The following is a 25,950-nucleotide window of genomic DNA, read 5'->3' as shown; positions in this document are numbered from 1 at the left end:
CCACCCCAGCTGTTGCACCACGAAGAATCTGTCATTCTCCCTCAAACCGTGGCCAGTTGCTGAAAATGATACTGTCGAGACCGGTTGTAACGAAGTCAACGGGAATCAAAAAATCACTTCGCTATATCCGCTATTTCGTTATAACCAACTTCGGTGAACGAAGTGCAACCGAGAATGGGAAATCGTGATCGCTTCGCTGAAGCTGCTATTTCGTTATAACCGACTCCTTTATAACCAATCTCCACAGTATCCCCCAAAAGTGTGAAATAAGACAACAAGCTTGTAGAAGAATTTAAATATCTTTAATACGGATTTTGTGTTGTTAAGTCATGACAATGGGCATTAGTGAAGTGGTTAGGACTTTGTCGTCTCACTTAGCCAGGCAAAATGCTTTGCTTTTGCCAACTTTACTTTCTTCGTTGTGGCATGAGCCACAGGAGCTTCTGCTGAGGCCTCCTCCTCAGGCAGCTTCTGAGAAGGCTCGTGATCCACCTCCATGTCGGAGTCGGACCCCGCATCCTGATCAACTATGTCCTCGTCCTCGTCGCTCTCCGCACGAGGGCTGCAGAAAAAGGGTAGAATGCATGCAGCAATAGGTTATGTTGCTACAAAAAATATGACAGACGTTTACAACTCCCTGTAATGCCCAATTAGAGCGCAGCTCTTGAGGAGGGGACGGTATGCCCCTCCTCCTCATCTATACCCTCATCTACTCCTCCCGTGCTCCTCGCCTCCTCCTCCATCCTCATCTTCCTCCCTCTTCCCTCCTCCCAGTGCACTATGGGACGTTTCTCATAATGCACCGCGCGGTTACCTTAACGGCGACGTCGACACATTTTGGTTACGCTGATGGCGACGATGATGTTGCTCAAGCCGGAAACGGGCGCCTAAGAGCTGCACTCTAAAAAGCAAAGAATCCACTTAAACACAGTGTGTTTTAAAATCGGTTTCCAAGACTAGAGATTATGAAAAGTTGTTACAAAAACGCAGTGTTGGGTAAAGTAGTATCGCGGCCAATTTGAGTTGAAACGCTGCTCCGCGTGGAGCGCAGTACCGTCGAAGCCACTGGTCGGATTTTTCTGCACACTGTGATCCATGCTGAGGCCAAAACTCACTTGCGGTGCTTGTGGCACCACACTGCACCTCCATGCCGTCTGCTAGTGAGGAAGTGCAGGCAATATCTCTTTTTGAATTAAAACGAAAGAAACACACAAGAGGACGAAACAGACGACAAAGCTGTGTCGTCTGTTTCGTCCTCTTGTGTGTTTCTTTCGTTTTAATTCAATGTAGATTACCAACACGCTCAAGTCTATAGATATCTCTTTGTTTAATGAAACCGTAAAACCTCTGCATGACACAGCAAAATTTATTGCAAACTTTCTCCAAACAGTTTCTGCCGAGCCCTTACTGTTGATAATGCAATAATCAGTCCACAGTTTCTTTCCTTTTTGTTTTTCAGATTTACTGCATAGGCAGCAGAGATAAAGATGTGGTGCCTGACAATGCCTCTGCCCCCTAAAGTTCAGCAGCTCAAGATGTTCAGATAATAACAACCCTACAAAACATTACCCACCAATTCTACAAAATAATGACTTGCTCAAACACAGGTGTCTCTCTGTATTCGTCAGACAGATATTAAAAATATTTGAGAGGGCTGATAGAAGTGCATCGAACATCTGAGCATTCAAATGTACCGGCAAAGGGCAATAGGAAAAAGAAGGTTGTTAACGACTGTGAATTGTATAATTGACGCCTACAGGGATGAAGACCAACCTGGGAATGCACCTCACGAAAGGCGTTCTTGCGTCACAAGCAATGAGGAGAGCTGCTAGCTTGTCGCAGTGATATTGGTGAACCCTTTTCAATTAGAACGGGAGCTTTGAAAAAACCCGGCGATCCAGGCATCCATGTGGACAGTCCTGCCACAGTTACGAACTGCCGTCACAGTACCAGGTGACGAGGAAGTGCGGAGTGGCACAGTGGTCGCTGGAGGTGAGTTGCCTTGGCCTCAGCGTGCATTAAAGTTTGCATAAACATGTGATTAGCGGCTCTGATGGTGCCGCGTGCCACACTGAGCGGCGTTTCAGCTCATATTCGCCGTGATAGTACATCTAAAAAGTACTTGAAGTAAAGTGCAAAGTAAATGAGAGGTTACATACTTTAAGTAAGTATGCAGGCGAGCTGGTTAGGGATAGACATAATAACCCTGAAGCGAGGGACGGACAGAGTTTGTGTTTGTCCGTCCCTTTTTGTCCCTTCGCTTAAGGGTTACCATGTATATACTTCAAGTAAAGTTGTAAGTACACCAGGTGCAATGTATTTGAGATAAAATACTGTAAATACAATGCACTTACAAAGCAGATTACAAGTACTTTTTTAACACATCTTCCATGATGCCCTTTCGTTCCCCTCTACAATGTATTTTTTTAATCTCGTATTTATTGTTTTTAGAGTAATCAGGCTGCATCAGTTAGATAAAGCCAAGTGGTCAAAGACTAGTTGTACTCCACTCCACCATGCAAGTGCTGTAAACTCTGTGAGTATTCCCCGTCCTCACCCCTCTCCCTTTCCTGAATTTGGTGCTGCTTGCACTGGTTGGCATCCAAGGGGGTTAAATTACCACTAGGAGAGACCAGTACGTCAGCTCTGTAGGTTTCGCGAGCAATCCTCTCGTAGAGGATTGCCCTTTCCTAATAATTTTAGCCTCCTCGCTTGCGCTGAGCGAGCAAGAAGTAGCCAGAGTTCGATATGGTGTGGGAAGGCTGTCCTCGGTACAAATCAAGCGATGCGTCATCTGCTTGCGTTTCTGGAGAAAGTAGACTATCTCCCTCAGTATTTCTCTAGTGTTGACAAAGCATCATTTTGTCATACAAATTTAATAAGGTCCAATGTGGGAAATGTACTTTAAAATCAAAACTTGTACTCTGCTCAAAAAAAAAAAAAAATATTCTTTTTTTTACACATATTTACATATTTAACCAGACAACCGGCAAGCCGGTTTGTCTGGTTGCCGCTGTCGCTCACAGATGGGAGTTTTGTGTCCATGGACATGATACTAGGGAAACTAGCCCCTAACAGCTCCGCTGTAAAAAATATGCGTCCCATTTATGCCCCTAAAAAAAAAAAAAACACTTTTTTCCATATTAGTGTTTTTTTTAAGAGCAGCTGCGGCGGCTGGCCGTAAGTCAGTTCCAAAAGTGTCAACTTATCTCAACACATTGAGTAAAGTCAATCGATGCAGAGCGTGCTGTGTGTTTCTGTCAGCATCAATCAGTTTCTGTTAGAAAAAGATCAAAACACGCAACACGTTCTGTATCAACTGGCTTTATGCAAAGTATCGATGCAAAGTTCACATTTGTTTTAAAAGTGTTAAGGCAAGCTCAAATTTGTTTTCAAGACGCCTGGTTACACAGGTGAGGAGTGCCTTGCTCTATAAAGGATGGCAAAACTGTGTGTAAAGGTCTTCATGCATTCAATAAATAAAAATGTGCTATATATGCAATTGGATCTTCATGTGGATACAACATTATAACTCAACTTTACCTTGATATCACTTAAATTATAGATCCCGGCACGTAACAAAGGGTGATCAAACTTTCAGCTCTAATTTCTTTCAATTTCAATCTTGGGGAAAGGGCTCTTCCTGACATGCATGTCCTATCCAGGCAGTTAAAAAAAATTATTTAAAAAAAATGAAGTTGCTTTGTTTTCTTTCTTTGCTTTACAGCATTAATTGCTTGAAATGCAACGTGAGATGATGGATTCGGGATCCTGCATGAAGCCCAATGGCAAAGAGACAGAAAGGCGACCACCTACCTGCCCGGGGTGTCGGTCTTGCTCAGGAATGCCGACAGGAAGTTCTGGTAGAGGCTCGTCATGGACGGCAGGGTGTGGGAGGCCACTTCTAGGAGCTAAGACAAGATAAAAACAGCTCAACTGAAAAAAACAGACTAGACTTGTCTTGCATCTTTACAAAAAAAAGACCTAAAATAAACACTGCAACCTGCTTGCTTTGCACTATCTAGTTATTGACTTGTCACAGTGAGGGAAATGCCATTGCATTTTTTTTGGAGCAGGTTCTGAAGCAGACAAAATATTGATTTGGAGCAGCCACTGACGCTTTTGGAGCAGATGCCCACATGTTAGAACATCAATCAAAAATAAAAAAAAAGCAATTGCATCGCTTTTTTGAAAGTTTTTCTTTCAAGGTTCCTTTAGGAAGGTTCCTCTTTAAAACTGGAACATATTACTTACTGTAATACGAATAGAAAGGATGCAAAAAGAACACAGGGCATTCTTTTAGAAAATAAGGGGCTGGAGAGTAGCTTCCATTTAAAAAAATGGTTGAAAAATGAATCATAGCACAACAGTTAAGTTGAAATAAAACCTCACTCCCCTCCCCCTTTTACACTTCACAACTGATTTAGCCTGTAAATATAATTTCGGTAAAATGCCAGCAAAAGACAGCATTTCCGCTAAAATGTCTAGCAATAAAAACGCATACCCCAAGTTTTATGAACCTATTAACCTTGAGACTTTAATATCATAAAGTGGAAAAGCAACCAGCCACAAATATCATGAGAGCCTACACTTGTCCTTTAAATGTGACACCGCTCTTTGGCGGAGTTAGAACCGGAGTCGAGTCAAAGTTTGCTGCTTTTGCAATCGACAGCAGCACGGTAACTACCTTGACTACCGCATTTTTTCAAAAATAAACCCACAAACCGTATTTATTTGAATATAAGGCGAGGTTTTTTTCCAAAATCCATAGTCTCAAAGCCATACCCCGCCTTATATTCGAAGCTCAGTATAGCAATATGACAATTTTTTTTTCTTTTTCTTGGGTCCTTCAATTGCCCCCTCGCCTTATAATCGTGACCGCCTTATAATCAAATAAATACGGTATTTTTTTTGTTGTTGTTTTCTTTCTTGGCAGTTTTTTTTTTTTTTAAATTAGAGGTCAACCTACAATCAAGATCAAAAAAGGTGGCCCCAGAATAGTGCTGAGCATAATTTCCGAGCCTATCGTGCAAACCCAGGCGCCCTCCCATGTCAGCCGCTGCTCCAGCACTCCAAAGCAAAGTGGTGAAGCTCGACGCGCGCCCTCTAGTGAAAGCCGGTGGAGGATGGCGAGAGCGAGTGGTACAAGAACCACGGCACCCTGTAGCCATGGCACGGGTGCATGTGGAAGACACGATAATCAATTGATCTGATAAGCGGTACAAGACCCTGGTACTTTCTTACAACTTATCGAGGTTGTATGTGTTCGAGCCTTCGACTGTGCTCTGACCTAGGATAAGAAACTATACGGTAAAAGAGACGCTGTAAGATATATACCATTTTTCTTTCCATCTATACTTCTCTAAATATTAGAAAAGACCAATAATTTTTTTTTTGTTTTCTTTTTGCTGAGCTGTGCCACACCTGCACATTGTGCAGGTGTGGCACAATTTTTAGCAAAAATACTAGCATTTTGGCACAAAATAAAGCAGACTTTCATTACTGGCAGAATTCGGCATAAATGGCACGGCACTTTCATCACTGTCATCAACAGAGATCACAAGGAAAACATACAGTATTTATCCCCCCAAAAATGCCAAACAACTTCTGGAAAAAAAAAAAAAAGAAAGAAATTGTTACCATATTTTTTGGTGTATAGAGTCGCGGTTTCTCTTTAAACATCTTTGTCGGTACAGTTTACACTACAGTGTGACTTACATGCATTGTTTTCCATAAGTAGGAACATTAACTGCACAAATTTGCCATGGGGGGTCATATTTCTCGTTCGATTATTAATTGGCGAAAATATTGAAAAAGGCTCCCGCTTCTGCATACATTGCAATCACAATACACATATGCAAGCTTATCAATGCAGTTTCAAACAGTGTTGCGGAATGGGCACCCCCATTCCATTCCCATTCCATTCCGGGAATTAGAGTTTTCGATAATTCAATTCCTTCCAACTCCTAGGAATAGGGACACTGGGCCCGTTCGCACTCCTGGAATGGCTGAATCGTCCCATTCCATTCCTCTAATTCCTAAATGTAAAAATTGGCACTTGACAGCTACATTGTGAATGTTGCTGGCATAAGTAGCATAAAGCTGACATTATCAAACACATAGACAATTGCAAAAAATGCTAAATGCCACAAAAAAGCACTGATTTTACTAAGGTCACAATGCTGGATTGCCTGGGGTGACTCACAGCATCCACAGCGGTCCATCGCAAGATGAAACAAGCTATACATAAAGTCAAAGGAAATGACTGGGCATCCGCTAGCTTGCTTGTAACCCTAACCCACTTGAATGTAAAACATATAACACAAAAAACAAGCACCAGAACAAAGACCAAGGAAAAGGCAAACTTACACCTAAAATTGATGTATAAAAAAAACAAGCACCGGAGCTAAGCGCAAGAGGAGAAGAAAGAAGTGAACCCAGATTTCGCACTTCAAAGGAGTGCGCGCGAATGAACGTGAAAGGCACCCCCTGCTAAACAACGCTCCTCAAACTATAAGAAAGCAATAACTGATCATCTTTCGGCGGCGTGCAAGTCAATGAGTTGTCAGAGCTCTGCGGTTATGAGCCGCCCCCCGCGCGTGCATTGTCCAAGCCATTGCAAAAAAGAAAAAAAGCAAGACGAGAAGGATGATGAGGAGCCGTGCATGGCAGTTTCTTTCTTTGCCGCTCCCTTCGTTTCTTTTGCTTGGTGCTTGGTTTCTTGTTTCGCTTTCATGTAACACCAGTGAAGCCCGTCGCCTGCGCTTCCGTGAACGCTTCCGCTGCCACCACCGCCGCCGCCGCCGCCCCCCCCCCCCCCTTTCTGGTCTTTTCTTTCACGCTTGTTTTTTGCATTGCATTTTTTGCGTACAAGTCTGTTATGACTCCATGCGGGCTAGCAGTTTCCCACTCATTTTATATCTGAGCAACTGAATCGCTGACTGGCTCAGTTTAATTGAACGTAACCCCCCTCGCCCCCCCCCCCTTAAAAAAAAAAAAGTAAATAAAAATCTATAAATACCGTAAGTAAATAAAAAATAAAGAACCGGGACCGTTCCATTCCGGGCAAAAGGCATCTAATTCCACTCCTATTCCATTCCCCTCAATGTTGCCGCCCATTCCATTCCGGGGTCGCGAAAATGCGGAATCATTCCGGAATCATTCCAACTCCGGAGTGGCAACTCCGCAACACTGACTTATACCAAGGTGTGACTTATTTACTAACCTTCTTGCAAATACAGCCATTTAAAGGAGGGTGGGACTCTTAGAATGGAAAATGTGGTTTTTAGTTTCAAACTTAACTCAGATAGGACAAACAAATATATACAGAGAGCACAGGAATGCAGAAAGGACATTTGAAATTAGTTCATCCTGTCCCATGTTAGCATGCTCTTTTTGTATCCGAGTTGCATTCAGCAATGGGATCAGGTTGATCTGATCATGAAGTCAAATGCTACAGTCAAATGCCTTTATAACGAATGTGTCAACTATGAAAATGTCCTTTTAACAAAGTAAAATGATGTCCCGGCCAATCTCAGATGTGTTCAATGTGTTTCTCTGACTACAACAACAAATTCCTGTTCAACAAATATCTATCGAAACAATTGTGCAGCCCCACAAAGTAGAAATGACCAGTATTATGAATTTTCAAGGTGAAAAGTAATAAATTTTACGTAAATTGTTGCTCTCAGGTAATGCGCACAATGAGCAGAAATATGGTGTCAGCAGTGGCGATTGTTGCCACCGCCACAGTGCCACACATTCTCAGGCTCAAGTGACTTGTTAGTGTGCAACCTTGTGTCTAGATGGTTACATCACTATGTGGCTGCATAGGAAGCCTGTAGACAGAAATGTAGTCACCTAGCCATCTAGACACAAGATTGCACCACCCCCTCCCCATCTCCCCCCTCCCCCCCCCCCCCCCTGCGATCACTGATTCATCCACCCGTCTATACGTCCTTACCTGGTGCACCTCTTTGAAGCCAACCGCCCCCACTCTCGAATGGAGTTGCCCCGCAGCCCCCGCTGCTGCCTGCATGGCGGTCTTCGTTTGCTGGGCCACCAGCACGCCAAATGGGGTGGCAGGCACCAGCTCCTCCAGCCTGACCTGGAACACACAGAAACAAAGAGATTTTAAGGGCATAGCACTGACGGGAACAACTCTTAGCAATCTCATGTCCGCGTCTGGGTAGTAACCTCGACAGATTGCGCAGTCGCCGATTGGTGAAGGATGTCCGGGGCTTGGCAAATCTTCGACCCCAGCTTCGTCAAGTGTGCGCGACGCTCGGTTTCACGGTTGATCACTTCCGCAACTACCGCAACTATGCACTTACGGCCATTACGAGAGTAGCTTCGCTTGGCATGACTTGGCCTGACCGCTTGGAGGCAATAGAAAATTGGCTTGGTGGCTAGATAAATTGGACACAATTCAAGACTCGCTGATTCGAAAATTGGAGGTGCACTAACTATGCAAGGGAAAAAAAATGCCCAAATATTGATGCCCGCTGTGGAGGGTGCGTTCATTATGCGAGTAAATACAGTATTGTTTTATTGCTTGGTTGCCATACATTGAGCACTGAACTTCAATGTGTTGTAATGTCACTAATAATGGTTCAATCTAAAAAGTACTTCCAACATTGTATTCTTCATAATTTGTAGTATCTGACCATATGTTAAAACATCCTTACAAAAAAAAAAAAAAACTTTCAGCCTTATTACTTTGGTGAAGAAGAAGAGCAGCGGAGCTGTAGCTTCTGTTCTCGGCGAAGGTTTTGCAGGCGAGCGATTTCTGCTCTTCTTTCGCAAGGGAATCTGAAGCACTCGACGCACGCAGCGGTTGTGGACCCATTCTCGCTGCTGCGTACATCGCCGCTCCTTCTGCACCCGGTCTTCTTTCCCCGAAGAAAGGGCACGCGGCCGACCCATCGTGAGTCCAAATCGAAACTGATAAAAGCGTAGGAAACAGTGTGCAAAACAGATGAGGACAAAGAAGAAACACATGTGACGTGCGCTGCGCTCGTCACGTGCGTTTCTTCGTCCACGTCTGTTTTTTGCGCCGTTTCCTACGATGAGTCCCCCACCAACTCGCCCAACTTTCCATTCTTCTATGATAGCTGAAAAGGTTGCCGCCATCTATGAGCGACGGTGGCAACCAGACTGGTTGCCTGGTTGCTGCCGTCAGTTATAGATGGCAGTAGCTGGCCAGAGGTTCATGTAGGTTTGTGTGGACACCTCTTTGGTACCGGACACAATCCTGGGGAACCTAGCCCTTAACACCTCCGCTATAAAAGATGTTTTTTCACTATTGTTTTTGGAAACAAAATCTGGTCAATTATAAGTATTTCTGAGAACTAACTTAATAATTAAAAAAAAAAAAACAGATAATTGAAATTGGCGTGAAAGTCTGAACAAGCCTGTGCTGTTTCATTGAACTTGGACAAAAAATAAGGAAAAAAGCCCCAAGACCAGTGCTCTTTTTTAAGCGAAGAGGCATGTGAAAATTAACAGAGCTTAGCAGGCCAGCATCAATGTGACCGTGAAAAGCAAGAATAGTTTGCTACTGACCGTTGCGTCTTGTCCCTCTTCTTCATTGTTCTCCTCGTCCCATGTAAAAAGTTCCTGTGTCGGAGAAAGAAAAAAAAAAACTTGTTAGAAACTGTATAAAACTGCGGTCAAAGAAACGGGCATGCGTTCCTAAACTTCTAATTCGGATGTGACTAGCCCTTCAGGACAGAAGAGAATGGAACATTGACTTATAAATGAATTGCTGGATACTAAAACAGTGCACAGGTTTCAGCTTGCCCAAAGAGATTCTGACACCCCAATTATTTTACAGCGACACCCGTCATTGGCAAAACGTCGCAGCGAATCCCAAGGTCCGTTTCGTGTAGGGTAGCAGCCTGCTAAGTTTAGAAGCGAATGCCTCTTCCTAACTTTACTGGGCGATCGCATTACCGCGTGATAAAATGACATCACAAAGACATCACAATTTCCTTGTTAAATCTAGCAGAGAAATCGTCCCGCTAGATTAAGCTGGAACATCTATATGCTAAATTCAGTGGGAAGCATTTCACAGCGAGGAAATTGTAACGTCATATGACATGACATCATGTGATATCACGACACTCTGATTTTCAACTAAATTTAGCAGGAAGTGCTTCGTGCTAAATTTAGTGGGGAAATTGTGACTTGACCTAAGAGTGCAATATATACATGGCTGCCAATGACTGTGTGTGGTCCGTGCACAGCAGATGCGTGCAGCACCTCGGCCGTGGCCAAAGGCCACTCCCAGGACGCGGTGAGGAACCGGCCGCGTTTTCTGGCCGCAGATTCGCCCATCGGTCGCGGGACTTTTGGCACCCAGTGCAAAGATGAGTGACACCACAAGGGCTATCGGATGTCGCAATGCCGGCAGCTGGCGCAAGAAGTCCCAACAAAAAGTATGAGTGAATGCGAGTGTCACCATCGTCGCTGCGTCTCGACTCCCGGCCAGCGACAGCATCAAACTTATACGACGTCCTCGGGAGGAAGTCGAGGGACCACCTTTTAGGACCGCGGTAAACGCACCAGTCGGAGACGGGTTCCAGACACCGTAATTAAGCCGGTCCCACTCACCTGAGCGGCGCTGACGAAGCAAAGTCGAGACAAGGGTCTCTGGTGGCCTCCGGCTGCCACGGGACTTTTGGTCTCCGGAACAAAGATAGCCGACACCACGGGCTGGCAGGACGGGGGCACGTCGCACTCTACCGTCGCAGCCCGCCTCTGGGGCTCAAACACTAGCACTGCATCACCGGAGGTGCAAAGACACTGTCAGCAAAAATGGGGCTGCATTTCTGCGAAGCTTTGCTGCAGACTACTTCATCTACGAAGGCCTGTTATGCCTATTAAATTGAGATGAGCCTCGTTCCCTCGCTCGCACCTCCGTCGTACCGGAACGAGCCTTCTTAGCATCTCTGTCCCTAGTTGACTCAGTTGTGCCGAATCCGGTTGTTGCATTCAATGTAGTCGTGTTAACGGCATAATGTACTAGGGAAGCACATTGCATTTGAGTCATGAACTGGACAACCTGAAATAAAAATGTCAAGTTGTATAGTCCTGTACAACTTGACATCGGGGGTACCCAACCAGCACCTATCAACGCTGACCAGTTGATCTTCACTTTCTAGGAGAATCTTAATCCACATTAGGACATTTTTAGTTTCACCTAATCACATTTTTATGAGGCTGCAAATCACACATTAAAACAAAGCTAAGCCACCTCGCTCAGCTTGTGACTGCCACAAAAATATGCATGGTGTCGCTTTTTATGGAATGATATGTCTAAAAAGAAGCAGTGAAAGCTACACAAATGTGGTCTCTGCAAGTGAGTTATAAGTAGGGTTTTGTGTTTTCGGTGTCTACCGATAAATACCGATAATTAACCCCCGAGGCGTTATTTTCTGAATCGGTAAAAACCGAAAAAAAAACCGAATCCAAGCTGCGGAAATAATGGCAGCTCTAATGAAAGAATCTTCTAGCCCGCTTTCTTTTCTTGTTGACCCAGAACACAGCCCAACTAAACTGTTCTTGGGGTCGTCTCTTTTTTTTTTTTTTTTGAACCCATGTTTACTGCCTTGTTCTCTTCCCTTATCTTTTTTAGCACAACGGTTTTCAAGTCTTTTGTTCAGGCATAGGTTTCCTATTATATGGGAGAAAGGAGGAAAGGCGAAGAGGGGCAGCGGGAAGGGGGGAGGGCAATAGGGTCCACGGATTGGTGTCCTATTTTCCTGGGCGTGCAAAAGGCCAACGCCAGCCCACTTCGTAGTCACTGCTCGACGAGTTTCGTGTAAACGTTAGGATGCGAAGAAGCTCCTTGTTTTAAAGTGCAGCCGGCTGAGCATATGTGATGACCCTCATCATATCAGCAGTCGTCTGAACGAGCATTTGAAATCTTCTCGGCATCTACAGTTGAAGAATCTCCAGACAGATCCAGGTATGTGCTACCCATGTCAAATATCTCCACTCGTCATCTCTTAATCCAGTTGCATGAACGCCTAACTGGTCACAAGTGTGACCTAAAGTTTTAAAGATAGTAATGTATCTTCAGCTAATAGATTTTTGTGCTCTTATTCAATTGATCCAGGATCGCCAGCTCAGATGACACTTGCCCAGTCAATCACCAGGTGATGTGTTTGGTGTGTGTACAATAAACGTGTGTAATGTGAGGTATGCCATGGTTCGAGCGAATGCAACTAAAGATGGCTAGTTAACGAAAATTCACTAATTCATTTTTTAATTAGATGTTTTAGGGCACATGTTCAAATTGAAGAAATGAGAAATGGAGGCAATCAATGTTGAAGTACAGTCCAGTTTTTAAAAATTACTGATCAAGCACGCAGTTCAAGTTATTCATTGTCAACTTCTGTTCTGGAAATCTGTCGATAGTCAAACCAAATGTGCGAAGCCCATGGAGCCTTGGAACGGACCGAGGCTCCATTCCAGCGGGCGACGTGCAACCTTTTTCAACGATTTGGCAACATTGACAACGAATGCCCTACGTCGCCAACCATATCAACAACGGCAGCTACTACAACTACAACTACTACTACAACATCCACAACTACAATATCAAGAATGGACGTCATTTCCAGAGGCGGGAAGAGCCCATAACACATATTGCTGTGAAAAAGCACCCTGTAGAATGCTCAAATGTCACAGCACAATGAAAGGATATTCTAGCGTGAACAAAGCAAAGGACTCACACTTAGCGCCCTCACAGAAGGCAGCCACAAATTCGGAGGAGGGGTCTGTCACCAGGCAGGTCACAGCCTTCTCCAGCTCCCACAACACTGGGAATAAAGAACATGGGCATGGTGGCAACCGTCAGAGACCCTAAGGCTGCCTCCTCGCTCGGTGGAAGAAAAGAAGCACTAGAGATTGAACCACAGAGGAGATAGAAACAACAAAAGCTATGTTCACTTCTTTGCCATTTTTAGTACCATATGACACAAAATGTAGGTTGACTTTTGCACAAACGAAGTCCACGTGTCTGCCTTCCCCTAGAGCTAGTGCTGATGAATACTTGATAGTATAATCAAAGGACATTTTGAGTGCTTACATTATATCCTGACTACATTTTACGAGATGATATTTGCTGCTCAACTGGAGTTTATTGTTCAGTCATTAACTTCTGCTTCATTAAATACATGTATGATGAATACTAAAAGTGAATTAAAAAATAATCAGATATTGCTGTAAAAGTATGTAGCCTATGTTGTGCAGATTACTTATATTTCACTCAAGGTACTTTGAACATAGCTCGATGCACAAAAGCCATAATTGATTTCGAGCTTCGATTGCTTTTAGGCATACCTTGCAATTTGTAATTTAGCCAATTAGTGATATAGGGCAGTACATGATGAGACTGTAAGGGACAGGGCTGGCCCGACTAAGGCGCCTCTAGCGGCAGCCCGCGGAAGCAGCTGAGGGTGAGAGAACTTTCGCGGAGTCGTGGGGGGTGCGAGAGCGTCGTGGTGAGCCAGGACTCCGACAGGGGTTTAGGATGTGTGTTTGGGTTGTTTAGGGGAGATTAAAGAAGAGTGTTTCGAACCGGGTTCGCTACAAGAGTCCAGTTCACCTGCAGAAAATCCCCACATTCGTCCATGCAAATGCACCACCTAGGGGCACCCCTGGACTAAATTATATCGCAGTCCGTTAAGAAATCGACTCATACGGCCCCTCCAAAGCTCTGTCACGCCCAACATTCCCCCGGGAGAATTGGACAGGGCCGGGGCACTTACCTGAGAGAGAAACCACATCCCAGGCAATGAGCCTCGCCTCGGTGCAGCTCAGGAGCAGACAGCAGGAGGAGCCACGCCCAAAGGCCAAGGACCTGGCACGGTACAAGGACGAAGCAACGGACACGACAAGGTCACCTTACGGCCGTCGATGGGACGAGTACGGCGGGGAGGAGCTTCGGTTGTCCTGCCTCTGGCGCGAGCTTCCCACCTTCAACGACTGTTCGGCATCTCGCGCACCTCGAGGGGGTGCGTGCGGCCAAAGCGTGGCAGAAGGCACGAAGCGCGTGCTGGAGGCCGGGCGTTCGAAAGACGTGCCCCACCGTTCTCGTTTTGTCTGTGACTAGAGCGGTGTGGCTAGGGCGGGGGAACAATGGATCACGAAATAGAAAAAGAGGAGAGAAGCCCAAACTTCAACGACCAAATTGTCCGATTTACGGGTGGCTCTTTTCAGACACAAGAACGTTTCTGTTGGTGGAAATCATCGAATTTTCAACTGTCTATATCTGATTCTTTTTTCATTAGTAAAACCGCACTTTGATCTTGAAATCAGCGACTAAACAATGCAAAGAGGCAGCATAGACGTTGGCGAAGGATACAGTAGTGGGTAACCATTGGCTCGTTGCCGGACATGCAATTGCTGTGGAAATCAAATGAAAAAATGCAACTCGAAGCGGCTCACATTCTACATGGGCCGCATTGAGGTTCATTTTTTGGACGTAACAACCGGGAACATAAACGCGACGAATGGGAAATCAATACGCTACCATTACACCCTGAGAGATAGCTTGCCTTTGACTGAGAGTAAATCGGATGAAAATAAGGAATGGGAAAACATTTAACGTGTGACCAAAAGCAAAGTGTGAAAAAAAAAAGAAAAGAAAAGGCTTAAGGTACACCTCAGCACTTCTTACGAGTTGTGAATGCGAAAGCATGCACGCCGCTCTTCCACTCTCTTCTTTCCTGTGCAGCATACTTGCGTCGACAATCAAGCGCGCGCGCGCGCGCTGACCTTGGGCGTGGAGCGTTGGAGCTGCTGCCCCCGTGGACACGAAGCGCCATGGGGTGGCGGTTGTTGAAACTGATGCGCATCGGCCAATGGGAGCCCTGTCAACGCGCGCCAGTCGATGGGACTGAAGCTGAAATCCATCAGCTTTACTCCACTCCTTTGGGATAGGGGAAACTAGGTGTCGTTTGGCTAGGCTTTTCGAGTAGTTTCATAGCTGGCAGCTGGCTTCACTTGGAGAAAGGACTTAAGGTGCCGTTTGGCGCGGCTTCAAAGTTGGTGACGTCGACTCGCTCCATGGGACACTTAATGCTTTCGCATTAGACTGCTATTTTTTGTATTCTGCAACTTGCCAAACTTGCTATCACATTAGAATGGTAAACAGCTTTATTGGCCTATGGCGTATACACCTCTTCTGTAGATGAAACCTGCTGCAGCTGCACGATTCAGTTGCCCAGAGAGTGCCAGGGGCTAATCAAAAGGCGTGTTAAGACTGTTCTTCCCAGTCAGACAGCAATGTTTGCTTATCTTCCACTGTAGCTACCTAACCCCATGCCAGCCAAGGTTGCGATTGGCCTGATCACTGCAATTACTTGAAGTGGGCCGTCTTTCTGCATTTTAGAATAAATAGCAAATCATGCCTTAAAGGGGCACTGACACCCCAAAGGTCGTATTATTTTTTATTGTCTGAAACGATGCAAGTTGTAGTCATAGACACAAAAAAAAAAAAAACCGCATCGCAAAAAAAAAAAATTTTCCCACGCGCGCGCGCGCCTTTTTATTTTTGGCGTTTATATTTCCCGTGATTACCTCCTTGCTTCTTTTGATCGGTGACGTCAAAAATCAGGAAATTTAGAAGCTTTGTAGGCGACATTTCTATAACATTTAACAACGGCAATCGTAAAACATGTTTTTTAACGCAACTGCGAACGCACTACGGCCTTTCTTTTTGAAATATCAAAAATCAGATTTCGGTGTGATGTCACTTCCTGGATTTGTGTTCTCCCTCGGAAAACTTGGCGGCGCTCGAGCAGAGGCATAGCTATGGCAGAGGCTTATTGCCGAGTCGGGGAAGAAACCGGTTTTTCCCCGCGCCGGGCTCCCTTCCATCCCGCCTGCTCACCTCCTCCTCTCTTCGGGTCGCGGTAGCAACGGCGCTTTGCTTCACAGCGTGGTGCGGAGGTCCGAAAGAAAGTCGAGTCGCAGGAGACCGCAAAATTTGACTCGCTGCACTGGCGCGGATTGGGCGGGAACTTCGAATTCGGAATTTGGAAATTGTTTTTTTTAATTCACAAATACTGAATTCCCAAGCAATCGTTTCGGATAATAAAATAAATTACGATTTTGATGTGTCAGTGCCCCTTTAAATAGGGGTGGGGCAACTCTCGGTATATATCTCTATGGTAGTTGAATAGGACCAGCAGGCTCGACCTTAAAGCGGGACACTACCCAGAAAAAAAACAATTTCTGCAAAAAAAGTTGATTTTGAAAAATGCCATATTTACATCCACTAACATCTAGACAAATTTCCCGAAAAGTTTCATTAGTTTACACTGCATGGTTATTTTTTTTATAAATTATATTCAGTACACCAATGCTAAAGAAAAGGTAGAGGTTAGAGCACGTTGAACACATTTTTCTCCGTTTCACTTTTTGGTATAAATTTCACTTTAGGAAAAATATTATCTGTTAATGAGACAAGAGGAAAGACTCAACGTTTTTCCTAACTGGAATTTTATGGGCAATGAAACTGTGGAATTGTTTTTTGACTTTGCGGATGTCTTTTATAAAATATGTTAGATTTTGTCGGCAACATAAAAGGCAAACAAATTATCTGATTTTTCACTGCAATGTTAGCATAAAAATTAATTACTTTTTGGAAATTTTGTTTTCACAGCTGCACTTTCCAGGCATCCTGCTGCATATCTAACGAAGAAAAATATTGGGCATTACATTAGTTTTCTAAAGATAGCTTTCCTAAACAAAGTCAGTGTGTTCCTGATAAAAATTACTATAATTTATTTTACAATTCATGTACGCAGATGAAACTTTGCACTGCATTCTGCCTTGCAGTATATACAGTAGATTTCGTTCATATTAAGCCATTGGTTCAAAAGTTGACCCTTTTGGGTAGTGTTCCCCCTTAACGGCCGGAAAAACGTATCAACCGAATCTCGGAGTTTTAAAGCCGAATCAACGAAGGACATCAGGCGCGCCCCGGCGGAGGACCGAGGATCGATTTCGACAACCCGGGGATCTTTTGATGCACAACTAAAATCTCAGCTGCACGGAGCCTTCTACACGATAAGCCTCCACCAGATTGGGGGCTTATTCGAACCCGCCACCCGCAGATCCGCAGGCCGGCGCCTTGTCTCGGAGCCACCGATGCGACTACAACGTACAAACCGAAAACGCGTCAACAAGGTCCTATGGTGTTTTCATATCCCTGCGACATTAAAACTCCACCCTACACAGAGGCCCAAATTATAGTGAGGATCAAATTGAGGTTTCCCAGCCACTCCCCCTCTGCATACCTGCCAAGTTCAGAGAAACCATATCCGGGAGAATTTCTAAGTGGAAAAGGGGTGGGAGGGTTGCAGTTTCTTAAAAAAAAATATTGACAACAAATGTACATGAAGGCAACTTCACTAGATTTATATGGCACTGCTCATGCTAGCGGGAAGAAGCTGGGCCTCACTATCAATTGCGGCCATTTATTGCGGCAGCAAAAACTCCTTATTTCAGTGCGGGAAAGGAGGGGGAGGGGGTAGAATTTGCGTTTTCCGGGATATTGTTTTGTCAATCGTACAACACTACAAACTGGTGAAAATTTGGGAGTCTCCCAAATAATACGGGAGACTTTGCAGGTATGCCTTTGCAGCTTGTGGCAGACGCCCACACAGACCGGCGTGCTCACCCCAGCTGCGAGGGGCAGTGCGGGTGCGCCAGGGACCCGACGAGGCGGCACTCCTCGGACCAGAGGGTGGCCGACCGGCCGAAGGCCACGGCCAGCAGGGACCCGTCCTCGGAGAAGGCACAGCGTCCGGGCTGCAGGTCCCGGTATCGGCCACTGGCCACGCAGTTCCACGACCGGGACGGGGCACCGCCTGGTGTTGTGGGGGGGGGGATGCTTGTTGAGACTCGACACACTTTTACAGACTTCTGACCAAATTTTCAAAGCAGCAACGAGCTGTCAGAGCATTAACGTTAGCATCAATGTTTTCCACAGTCACAGACTACGACAGTATGCACTAATCCGGGTAATAATCCTTATTTCGACCCCGGGCTGTTGAGGTGTGCCAGAAAGGTCGGCAGCCTATTCGCGACTCCAGCAAAACGGACGCCACCAAGCGGGAAAACCGGGAACCAGCCGGTCCAGGTCGCTCCGCGCCCCTCCGCGTCTCTTGTGGCTTTCGCGGACACGTGTTGTCGGCGTGCTGGCGAACAACGTAATTTGACGAAGGTCCGAAAATTTCTCAAGTTTGCCTAAGTGTTCATTAGTGTGGTGAAGCCTCAGTACATTGTTTTTTTTTATCAAGTGTTTGCAAGCCCGTTCACTCCACAACACACGGTCGCGTGCTTTCGATTTCTTGGATGGGGAAGAATCGCGGAAAAACGTTTTGATTTCTTGTCTGTCTCGAATCACATTCAAAATGACGACTACTTGGTAACTGATAAGGGGCTTCTTTGTAAGGATGTAGAACAGTGGGAGGACGACAGACGAGGCCTTTCACTGGAGGGAACACCAATGTTGCAGTCAAGTGAATGGGAAGGCTCGATAGCTGCTTTTCTTGAGTTTGGTTGTGTTCGATTAGCTTCAAGTTTGAGCCACCCACGCCGGTCGGTGCGTTGGCCATTCATCTTGGCTGCTTTTAGTCGAAAAAGCCTCTGGACCACTCTGAAGGAGTTGGGCTGATTTCGTCATTACTTGATTCAGGAAAACCTTCTCGGTGCAAATGATGAATGACGGAAATTTTCTGTTTTCAAAAGGTGGGGGACGCGTCTCTCAACGTTAGAAGCTGTTACGGCATTTTGATCTACCAAGCCTCCAATATAAATATTATATCCCCCGTCGAAGCCAGCAGCAATATATGTCTACATTGCTCAGGTTAACCGGCCACAAAAGATACTTATTTTCTCCGTTCAGGATCCGAAGCAAAGTTCAATGCGGAGAGGTTCTGCGTGAACTCCAGTGAAGACTCTCTTCAGTTTGTCTCCGTGCTGCCGGTTAGAACTATTTGGCTAAGTTTAAGTAGTATCTCTCTGCCTGTCAAATATATATTTATTCAGCAGTTCACCTAATAGCTAGACTAAGCTCATAATTCAACCCGAAGAATATACTAATACCGCTTCAGTGGTACCCCCATAGTACGTAATATAATACATACCCGCTCGTCAAAATGACTTCTCGATTGCGACAAAACCTGAATTGAAATACGAGTATCAGCGGCTTAATGGAGTGCCGACGGGTTAACATGATCCTTGGCTCAAGAAGCGCTTGCTTAATTTTCGTAATTTTCGTGCAGCCTGAGTTGTTGACCGAGCAGACGACTGGGAGCTGTTTCTTAAACGCAAATACGCACAAAAGCTCGATTTCGCGGACAGATTAGTCGGATGGTCGAGGCATGCGAATTGGCTGAAAATTACTGTCGGCGGAAGAATTCTGCGGTCATTGCCGCTTTTCTTAGATGATCAAAACTGATTAGTATATTACCGACTCTCCAGAGCCCATATAGTTTCGGTTTTGAACGAAATCTCTGAAACGACAGTTTGACATGAAAAGAACAAAAAACACCGGGAAAACAAAACTATGGTCTGCGAGTTTATGTGCACCGGCTACACTTAGCCGTCTCAGTTCAAATAGCTATAAAATTGGGCATTAAACAAAAGAAAATCTGTTAAATTGAACGCGCCACCTGTTCTGGTGGCCCGGCCGAGCTGACGCGACCTGGACTCAGCCGCCATGTTTGTTCGGTGGTGGCGCCCCCTATAGGTCGCTGGAGTCGCGAATACCAGTTGGTCTAGTACTTCAAAATAAAAAAAAAAAAGAAAGCGAAAAATCAGCAAGTAAAAATTATAAGGCTATTTACAAGCTCGCCGTAACGCTTGGTGACTATAAACAAAGACGAGTTTGCTGGTGAGGTTTCCCCGCTAAATCTAGCTGTCGAGTCTTGATGGATGAACGCACACAATCCCTCACATCTCGCGCACAAACAGGGATTACTTCGAGGAGTGTCGGGTGTGTCAGCAGCCCGGTCTTCCTCCGGGTGCTGAGGGGCCCAGAGCCTGAACCTGCGATCCCGCCCCGCGGTGACGGCCAGTGGCGCCTGGCCGGGGCTGGCCGGGTGGCGCAGCTGCAGGTCCACCACCTCCACACCGTGGGGCTGGTACACGCTCGTGTCCAGCACAAAGCTGCGGGGAACAAACGCCATTTGAGACGAGCTCGCCTCGGTGAAATGGTAATAGTATGCAGAGCGAGTGAAGTGATGGAATTTCATTGCAGGGATTCTCAACATGTGACTCAAATGGCAACCGGAGAACCCGTCCCGGTCTCGGCACCGATGCAGTACAAAAATGCAGAACGCTACGGACCTTGCAAAAAATAATGGGCATACTATAGTCAGTGACAGGTTAAGAATGCGGTAGATGTTCTGCCTTCAGCATCTGCCCTTCCACGGGGCTTTGGCTCCATGTGCGACGATGTGCTATTGAAGGCAAGAAGCTGGCGCTGGAGGCAGAGTGTCTACTGGGCTTCTAACCTACCACTGCCTATAAAGTGCTTGGCTCATAACTAGAGTGTGTATTTTCCGGTTTTAACCGAAAAACACCGATAAACATCCGTCGGTGACGAAAATATAAAATCGGTTAAAACCGAAAAACACCGGTGGTTGGATATTTTCACCCTGGTTAAAACCGAAAAACACCGGTCGTTGCTAGTTTCCGACCTAGCGAAACCCTTTCCCCGTAGAAGTTCGTCAAACGTGTTATCTCGTGGATCCTGCATTCTTCCAGTGTTTATACATGGCTTGCAGGTAGCGTCAGTCCGCCCTCCTTTCTGGGGGTCAAAAGCGTCTAGTGAACGCAGTGGAAGCTAAGCTCTCATACGCCTTTCCCCTATTGTGTCTCCCATGGCCCCCTTTTGTGGAAAAATTAACACATTGGAGGGTAGGCTCTCACGTGCCTTTTCCTCATTGTGTCTGGCCAAATGATGTCAGTGAAAGCCATGTATTCAGAGGTTGCTGTGGTTCCTGGAAGACATTGCCAACGTCCGTGTCGTACAGGAGAGTGCGCTTTCATAATTGCGGGTTGTGAACCGCAAGGAACGTGCTGCCATGACGCCAGCACGTTCCTTGCGTGTAGATGCAAGCATGAAAGTATGCTTGCATCTACTATAATAACCAAGTGTGAGAAATAGTTGCTTCCTAGAGAAGAAGTGTATGAACTATGTGAATAAAACTGGAACTCTCTGCCTGTGATCAATCGCTTTTTTTCACCGATATTCACCGATTTTAGCCTCGTCGTGAGACATTCCACCGAAATACACCGGTGTTTTGAAAATAAATAAACACCGAAAAACATCTGCCGATTTTTCTCATAAATAAACACCGGAAAGTACACACCCTACTCATAACTAGGAGTCAGTGAATGGCTCATAGCTGCTAAAATAGCGCTTAATCTGGAAGAACACTTCACTTAGGCCTGCGATGGCCGAGGATGTTTGTGAGTTTGGGAAACCCACAAGGTTCTTGACCCCCGCCCCGCCCCGCCCCGCCCCGCCCCGCCCCCCCCGCCCCGCCCCGCCCCGCCCCGCCCTGCCCCGCCCCGCCCCGCCCCCCCCCCGCCCCCCCCCTTTCCCGCCCAGTTTGACAAACCATACCCCAAAATCTTAATTCCCTCTGCTCTGCATTGGCTCTCAACCTTTCGAGAAATTGGCTGCTGTAAATAAGTTCTTTTTTGCGAGGACCCAATTTTCGCAAATTTCGTGAATCGCCCGCATCTTGCGAAAAATAGGTTTTCTAAACACTTAGCCTCGCAAACAATTCGGGCAAAACGTCGACACTTCGGAAGCTGCGTCGACATGCTGGGCCTCCTTGAGCAATGATCTAACAAGGGGAAAACAGGCATGCAGAGGTTCTTGCGTGAGCATTACTTATGTTTTATTAATAACATAAGTATGTAAAGTATTTGAAAGAAAATAATGCAGTAGGCCGGAACATTTTCAGCTCTGGCTGGATTCACAAAAATTTGTCAGCGAAAATAAATAGCTTACGGTATTTGGCTCCTACACTCAAACGAGTTCGAGAATTCGACGAAGGGCTCTCGAACTCTAAACATGCAGGACGAGGCGCACAAGACGTCGAGCAAACGGCGAGTGGCATCACGAGCAAGTCGGGGTGGCGGCAAACGAAAAAAGGGTGGGTGGCACCTACTTCTGGAGGGGATGGTCAAAACGCCAGAACTTGAGGCGCGTCTCGGGGCCCAGGTCGGCGTCTGCCCAGTGCTGGACACTGGCCAGCCAGTCCCCTGCCAGGGACGCCAGCGCCACCTCCGTGTTTACCACAGCCCCGTCCCTCTCCTGGGTCACGTAGTTCAGGCCCACCACATCCAGCTGCATGGAGGGAAAGCGGTCAGAGAGGTGATGCGAACACTGCCGGTACGTCGCCTGGAACATGCCTTCAACTAACCCGTTAACCGCGTCCTAAAAACTGGAGCCAGATGGGTTGTGTTCCATATCTTACCTAAATGCATCCGAGGTTGCTCCCACGGGTCGTGTCACATGACAACATAGATTGAAAAACGGTGGAGGCGGGTATGTTTAAGGACGCCACGGTACAAAACCCTTACCCCAGAGTAAGATAAGAGAGTAAATTTTGGAACACAGCCATGGTGTCTCTGAAGTGTAATGTCGTCGCCACCCATGATCCTGGTGGTGGAACTGGCCGATGCCTGTCCTGCTGCAGGCCGTCCTCCAGCTTGACAGTTCACAGAAGCTTAAGCAGCCAAGAGCTCGGATGCCGCGACGACGGTGACACTCGCGTTCCCTCATACATTTTGCCCCGAGATCTAGCAACAGCTGCCAGGATCACGACATCCGACAGCATGGCACTCCGACTTTTGTGGCGTCATCTGTTGCCACTTTGGGATCGCTTTTGATATGAGAAGGACAGAAGGCTGGAACACACCAGTCGAAGAGGCCTTCTAGGCACCATAACTACCGGGTATGAATGGAACGCAAATAGCGGCAGCGCACGGCCTCCAACCCCGTGCTACACTACCTGGAGGCGCCTCGGAAGTGCTAAAACTGTAGAGTGGAGAGGGGTACTGCAAGAGTGTGCCATCTACGTGGGTCACCCACCTTCGCAACCCCCCCCTCCCCCCCCCCCCCCCCCCCCCCCCCCATTCACTCTCCGCCACACAGTTTAATCAGTTCCTAGGAGCCTCCAGGTAGCGTCAAACGTGTAAATGGTCATGCGCTCCGCTGTTCGCGTCTCAGTCGCATTGTTTGCGTCACATCATTGGTGCAAACAGGACGTTGAAGCTCTTACGCATTTTACGAAAATATTGGCACGCACCAGATGTTCCCACTTAGGTTAGCGTACGAAATTAGCGATTTAAAAAGAATTTTGAATGAAAGCCTTTCAATTCCAGAACAGAAGAGCCGGCTATCACTCGCTCGTATCAACAGTGCAGCGTAATGTACACAGTCAATTTTTAGCCTTTTTATTATTACTATAGTAAACTTTCGTTAATTCGACCTCGACAGAACCTTGAAATTTGGTTGAATTATCCGAATGATTCGAATTAAAAAAAATGACAGGAAAACGGTTAAAATTCCACTTCCTTTTATTGTCCAAAGTTCTCACGGATAGTCTGCTGCCATCTGCGCTTAAAACGCGTGTCCAAAAGCAGGCTTCGGAGAGCAGCGTAACTAAACATCACGTCCCCCAAAAATCGCGCACTGCAAGAAAAGAAAAAAGAAAGCAACGAAAAAAGTAAGTTTTACGAGCTGACTTTTGCACCAATACAAAGTCGACTCAAAGACAAAAAAAAGGAAAAGACAGTTTTCCGACGCACAGATGGCGCAGATGGACCGCACACGATGCTATAGAGAAGCACTTTGAGAGCGCTCGCTGGGAAAGCTTCAAGCCGACTTTGGCGCCAAACAACCAAACCCTCGGCGACAAAAAAAAAAAAAAAATAAATAAATACATAAATAACAACAAAAAGAAAGGAAAAAGAGTATTTACGCTTTCTGTAGAACTTATGCTACAGAAAAAACGCTTCGCGAGCGCACGCTGGCTCGTGTGCGCCTGACCATGTGCTATGTTCCAGCGCTACTCCACACCAAATCGGCTGCACTGGCTCGTGTCATTCGCTACGGTCCATCTTAACGGCGTAGAGGAGCAGGCGCATATTTGTGCACGTTCGGCTTTGCAGCATAGGGACCAAGTTTCACCGTATGTTGGTGGTTTTTCTGTCGTGGTGCCCTGCAATGTGAGCCCGCGCACATTTGCTCGGGACGAATTATCCGATGCGATGCAGTCTTCCACAGTTCGAACTATCAAACTTTTCTTCCCATAGAAATGTATGGGCACTCGCCGGGACTTTTGAACCCGATCGAATTAAAGGAAAAGTCGAATTAACCGAGGTCGAACAAACGAAAGTTTACTGTTCGAGCTTACCAGAATTTTCATTTACAGCTCCAGCGAGCTAGTAACGAAGGCAAAAGAAATTCTAGGAACCGGTGCATAAAATAGATGGATGTAGTCAAATTTTCGCGCAATTTATACATCATCTCTACCAAAGACAGGTTTTTAAATTTTCAAGCAAGTATCACGCAGTCGCCTCAGATTAATTTCTACATATCTCAAAACCAGACATATCCGTCAGACACATTAAATAAAGCACTACCTTTAGCCTCCTTAAATCACCTTCACATCATCCTCTTGGTTCAGTGAAATTAGTATAGCTCCTACGAATGCGAGTCTTGTTGTTTATTTTTTGTTTAGTAGCATTTTCACCTAGGTTTTTAATAACCCGTGTTGCTCACTCTATGCCTTGGACACCTTATTTTAATGCGAAAGCATTAACTGTCCCATGAAGCAAAGCCAGCGTTGTTTATAGCAGCGAAAAATGGCACCTAAATTTTTATTGGCTGAGCAAAACGGCACCTAAATTCTCATTGGCTGCGACGCGTCGTGTGGCTCCATAGGAATGGTGTCATCGTTGCTGAGGAACCAGCCGAACTGCTGGCAGTGCATGGGAGGGGGGGGATGCGGGTATGCGCTGGCCAACGTTACTAAAACACTCAGTTGGGAAACTCCCATAGAGACAGCTTTGAAAAAGTGGCCCCAATCTGTCTCCGAGCACCGAGCTAATGACGAACACGAAGCCACCATTTCTCCCGCAGCGGCCTCTCGAAGAACTGCACGTCACATCTACTTTGGCTTTGAGAACAGATACAGCGGTAGAGGTTACAGGGTGCCACCCCCGTCTCCCCGGCGGACGCGCCGCGTTCAACTACCGACGTAAAAATGCACCTAGGTCAGGACGTGCTACCTGAAAGGCCCGCTGAGGCATGGTTGTATGAAAACAATATTAATTGTTCCGCAAAACCTTGCGAACTAAAGATGATAAAAACATCACGCGCCCATCATTTGGTACTAAACTCCAATAAATTTCATACAAAAAGAGTCTTTTCCGTTTGTTTTTACGCAAAAACAGGCTTTCAAAAAGCTCGAGGTGACCACAGTACAGACAAACGAAAAAGAGTGGCGCTGTTGTCGCATTTAGCTCGGTCTCGGTGGACGCCAGCGGCCCGGGTTTCGGTGGCGAGTTTCCCAACTGAGTGTTTTAGCAACGTTGGCGCTGGCCTTATTATTAGGCCTAACATTAGGCCTATCGTTATGCTTTGAGGTCTGACATCGTCAACCAGTACCCACAGCTAGAGCGATGATGACGAGAGGACACATGATTTCAGCACGCACCGCGCCAAGCTTCGCACTAATGGCGCCGCATTGAGCTTCACACTCCCGCTGCTGCCTCACCCAGCAATGCAGCAGTCACCAGCGAGCCAGGGCGGCCTGCACGGCGCACCGCTGCACTCCCTGCCGGCACTGCGGCCGCTTTTGCTCCTTTTGGCACCAAGAATGCTTTTCCATTCCCAAT

The 25,950-nt window shown here is 46.3% G+C and overlaps 1 protein-coding gene across 1 annotated transcript in view; it reads right to left on the bottom strand.

Moving 5' to 3' along the window:
• Nucleotides 1-283: 283 nt before the first annotated feature.
• LOC120842120 (WD repeat-containing protein 75) overlaps nt 284-25,950 on the bottom strand; it is a 45,978-nt gene continuing 20,311 nt past the window's right edge. Inside the window, exons 10-19 of the mRNA XM_040213143.3 lie at nt 22,212-22,390; nt 20,006-20,193; nt 17,699-17,888; nt 13,779-13,870; nt 12,741-12,827; nt 10,615-10,781; nt 9,565-9,618; nt 7,964-8,107; nt 3,817-3,911; nt 284-562 (exon numbers count right to left, since the gene is read on the bottom strand). Coding sequence (XP_040069077.1) covers nt 355-562; nt 3,817-3,911; nt 7,964-8,107; nt 9,565-9,618; nt 10,615-10,781; nt 12,741-12,827; nt 13,779-13,870; nt 17,699-17,888; nt 20,006-20,193; nt 22,212-22,390 — 1,404 coding nt within the window. The 3' untranslated portion in view covers nt 284-354. The remainder of the gene's footprint in view (nt 563-3,816; nt 3,912-7,963; nt 8,108-9,564; nt 9,619-10,614; nt 10,782-12,740; nt 12,828-13,778; nt 13,871-17,698; nt 17,889-20,005; nt 20,194-22,211; nt 22,391-25,950) is intronic.

This window comes from Ixodes scapularis, unplaced genomic scaffold (assembly GCF_016920785.2).
Source record: "Ixodes scapularis isolate PalLabHiFi unplaced genomic scaffold, ASM1692078v2 PGA_scaffold5__190_contigs__length_132052651, whole genome shotgun sequence".
Taxonomy (NCBI): Eukaryota; Metazoa; Arthropoda; class Arachnida; order Ixodida; family Ixodidae; genus Ixodes; species Ixodes scapularis.
The sequence above is the reverse complement of the archived record's forward strand: the minus strand, read 5'-3'. Positions and strand labels throughout refer to the sequence as shown.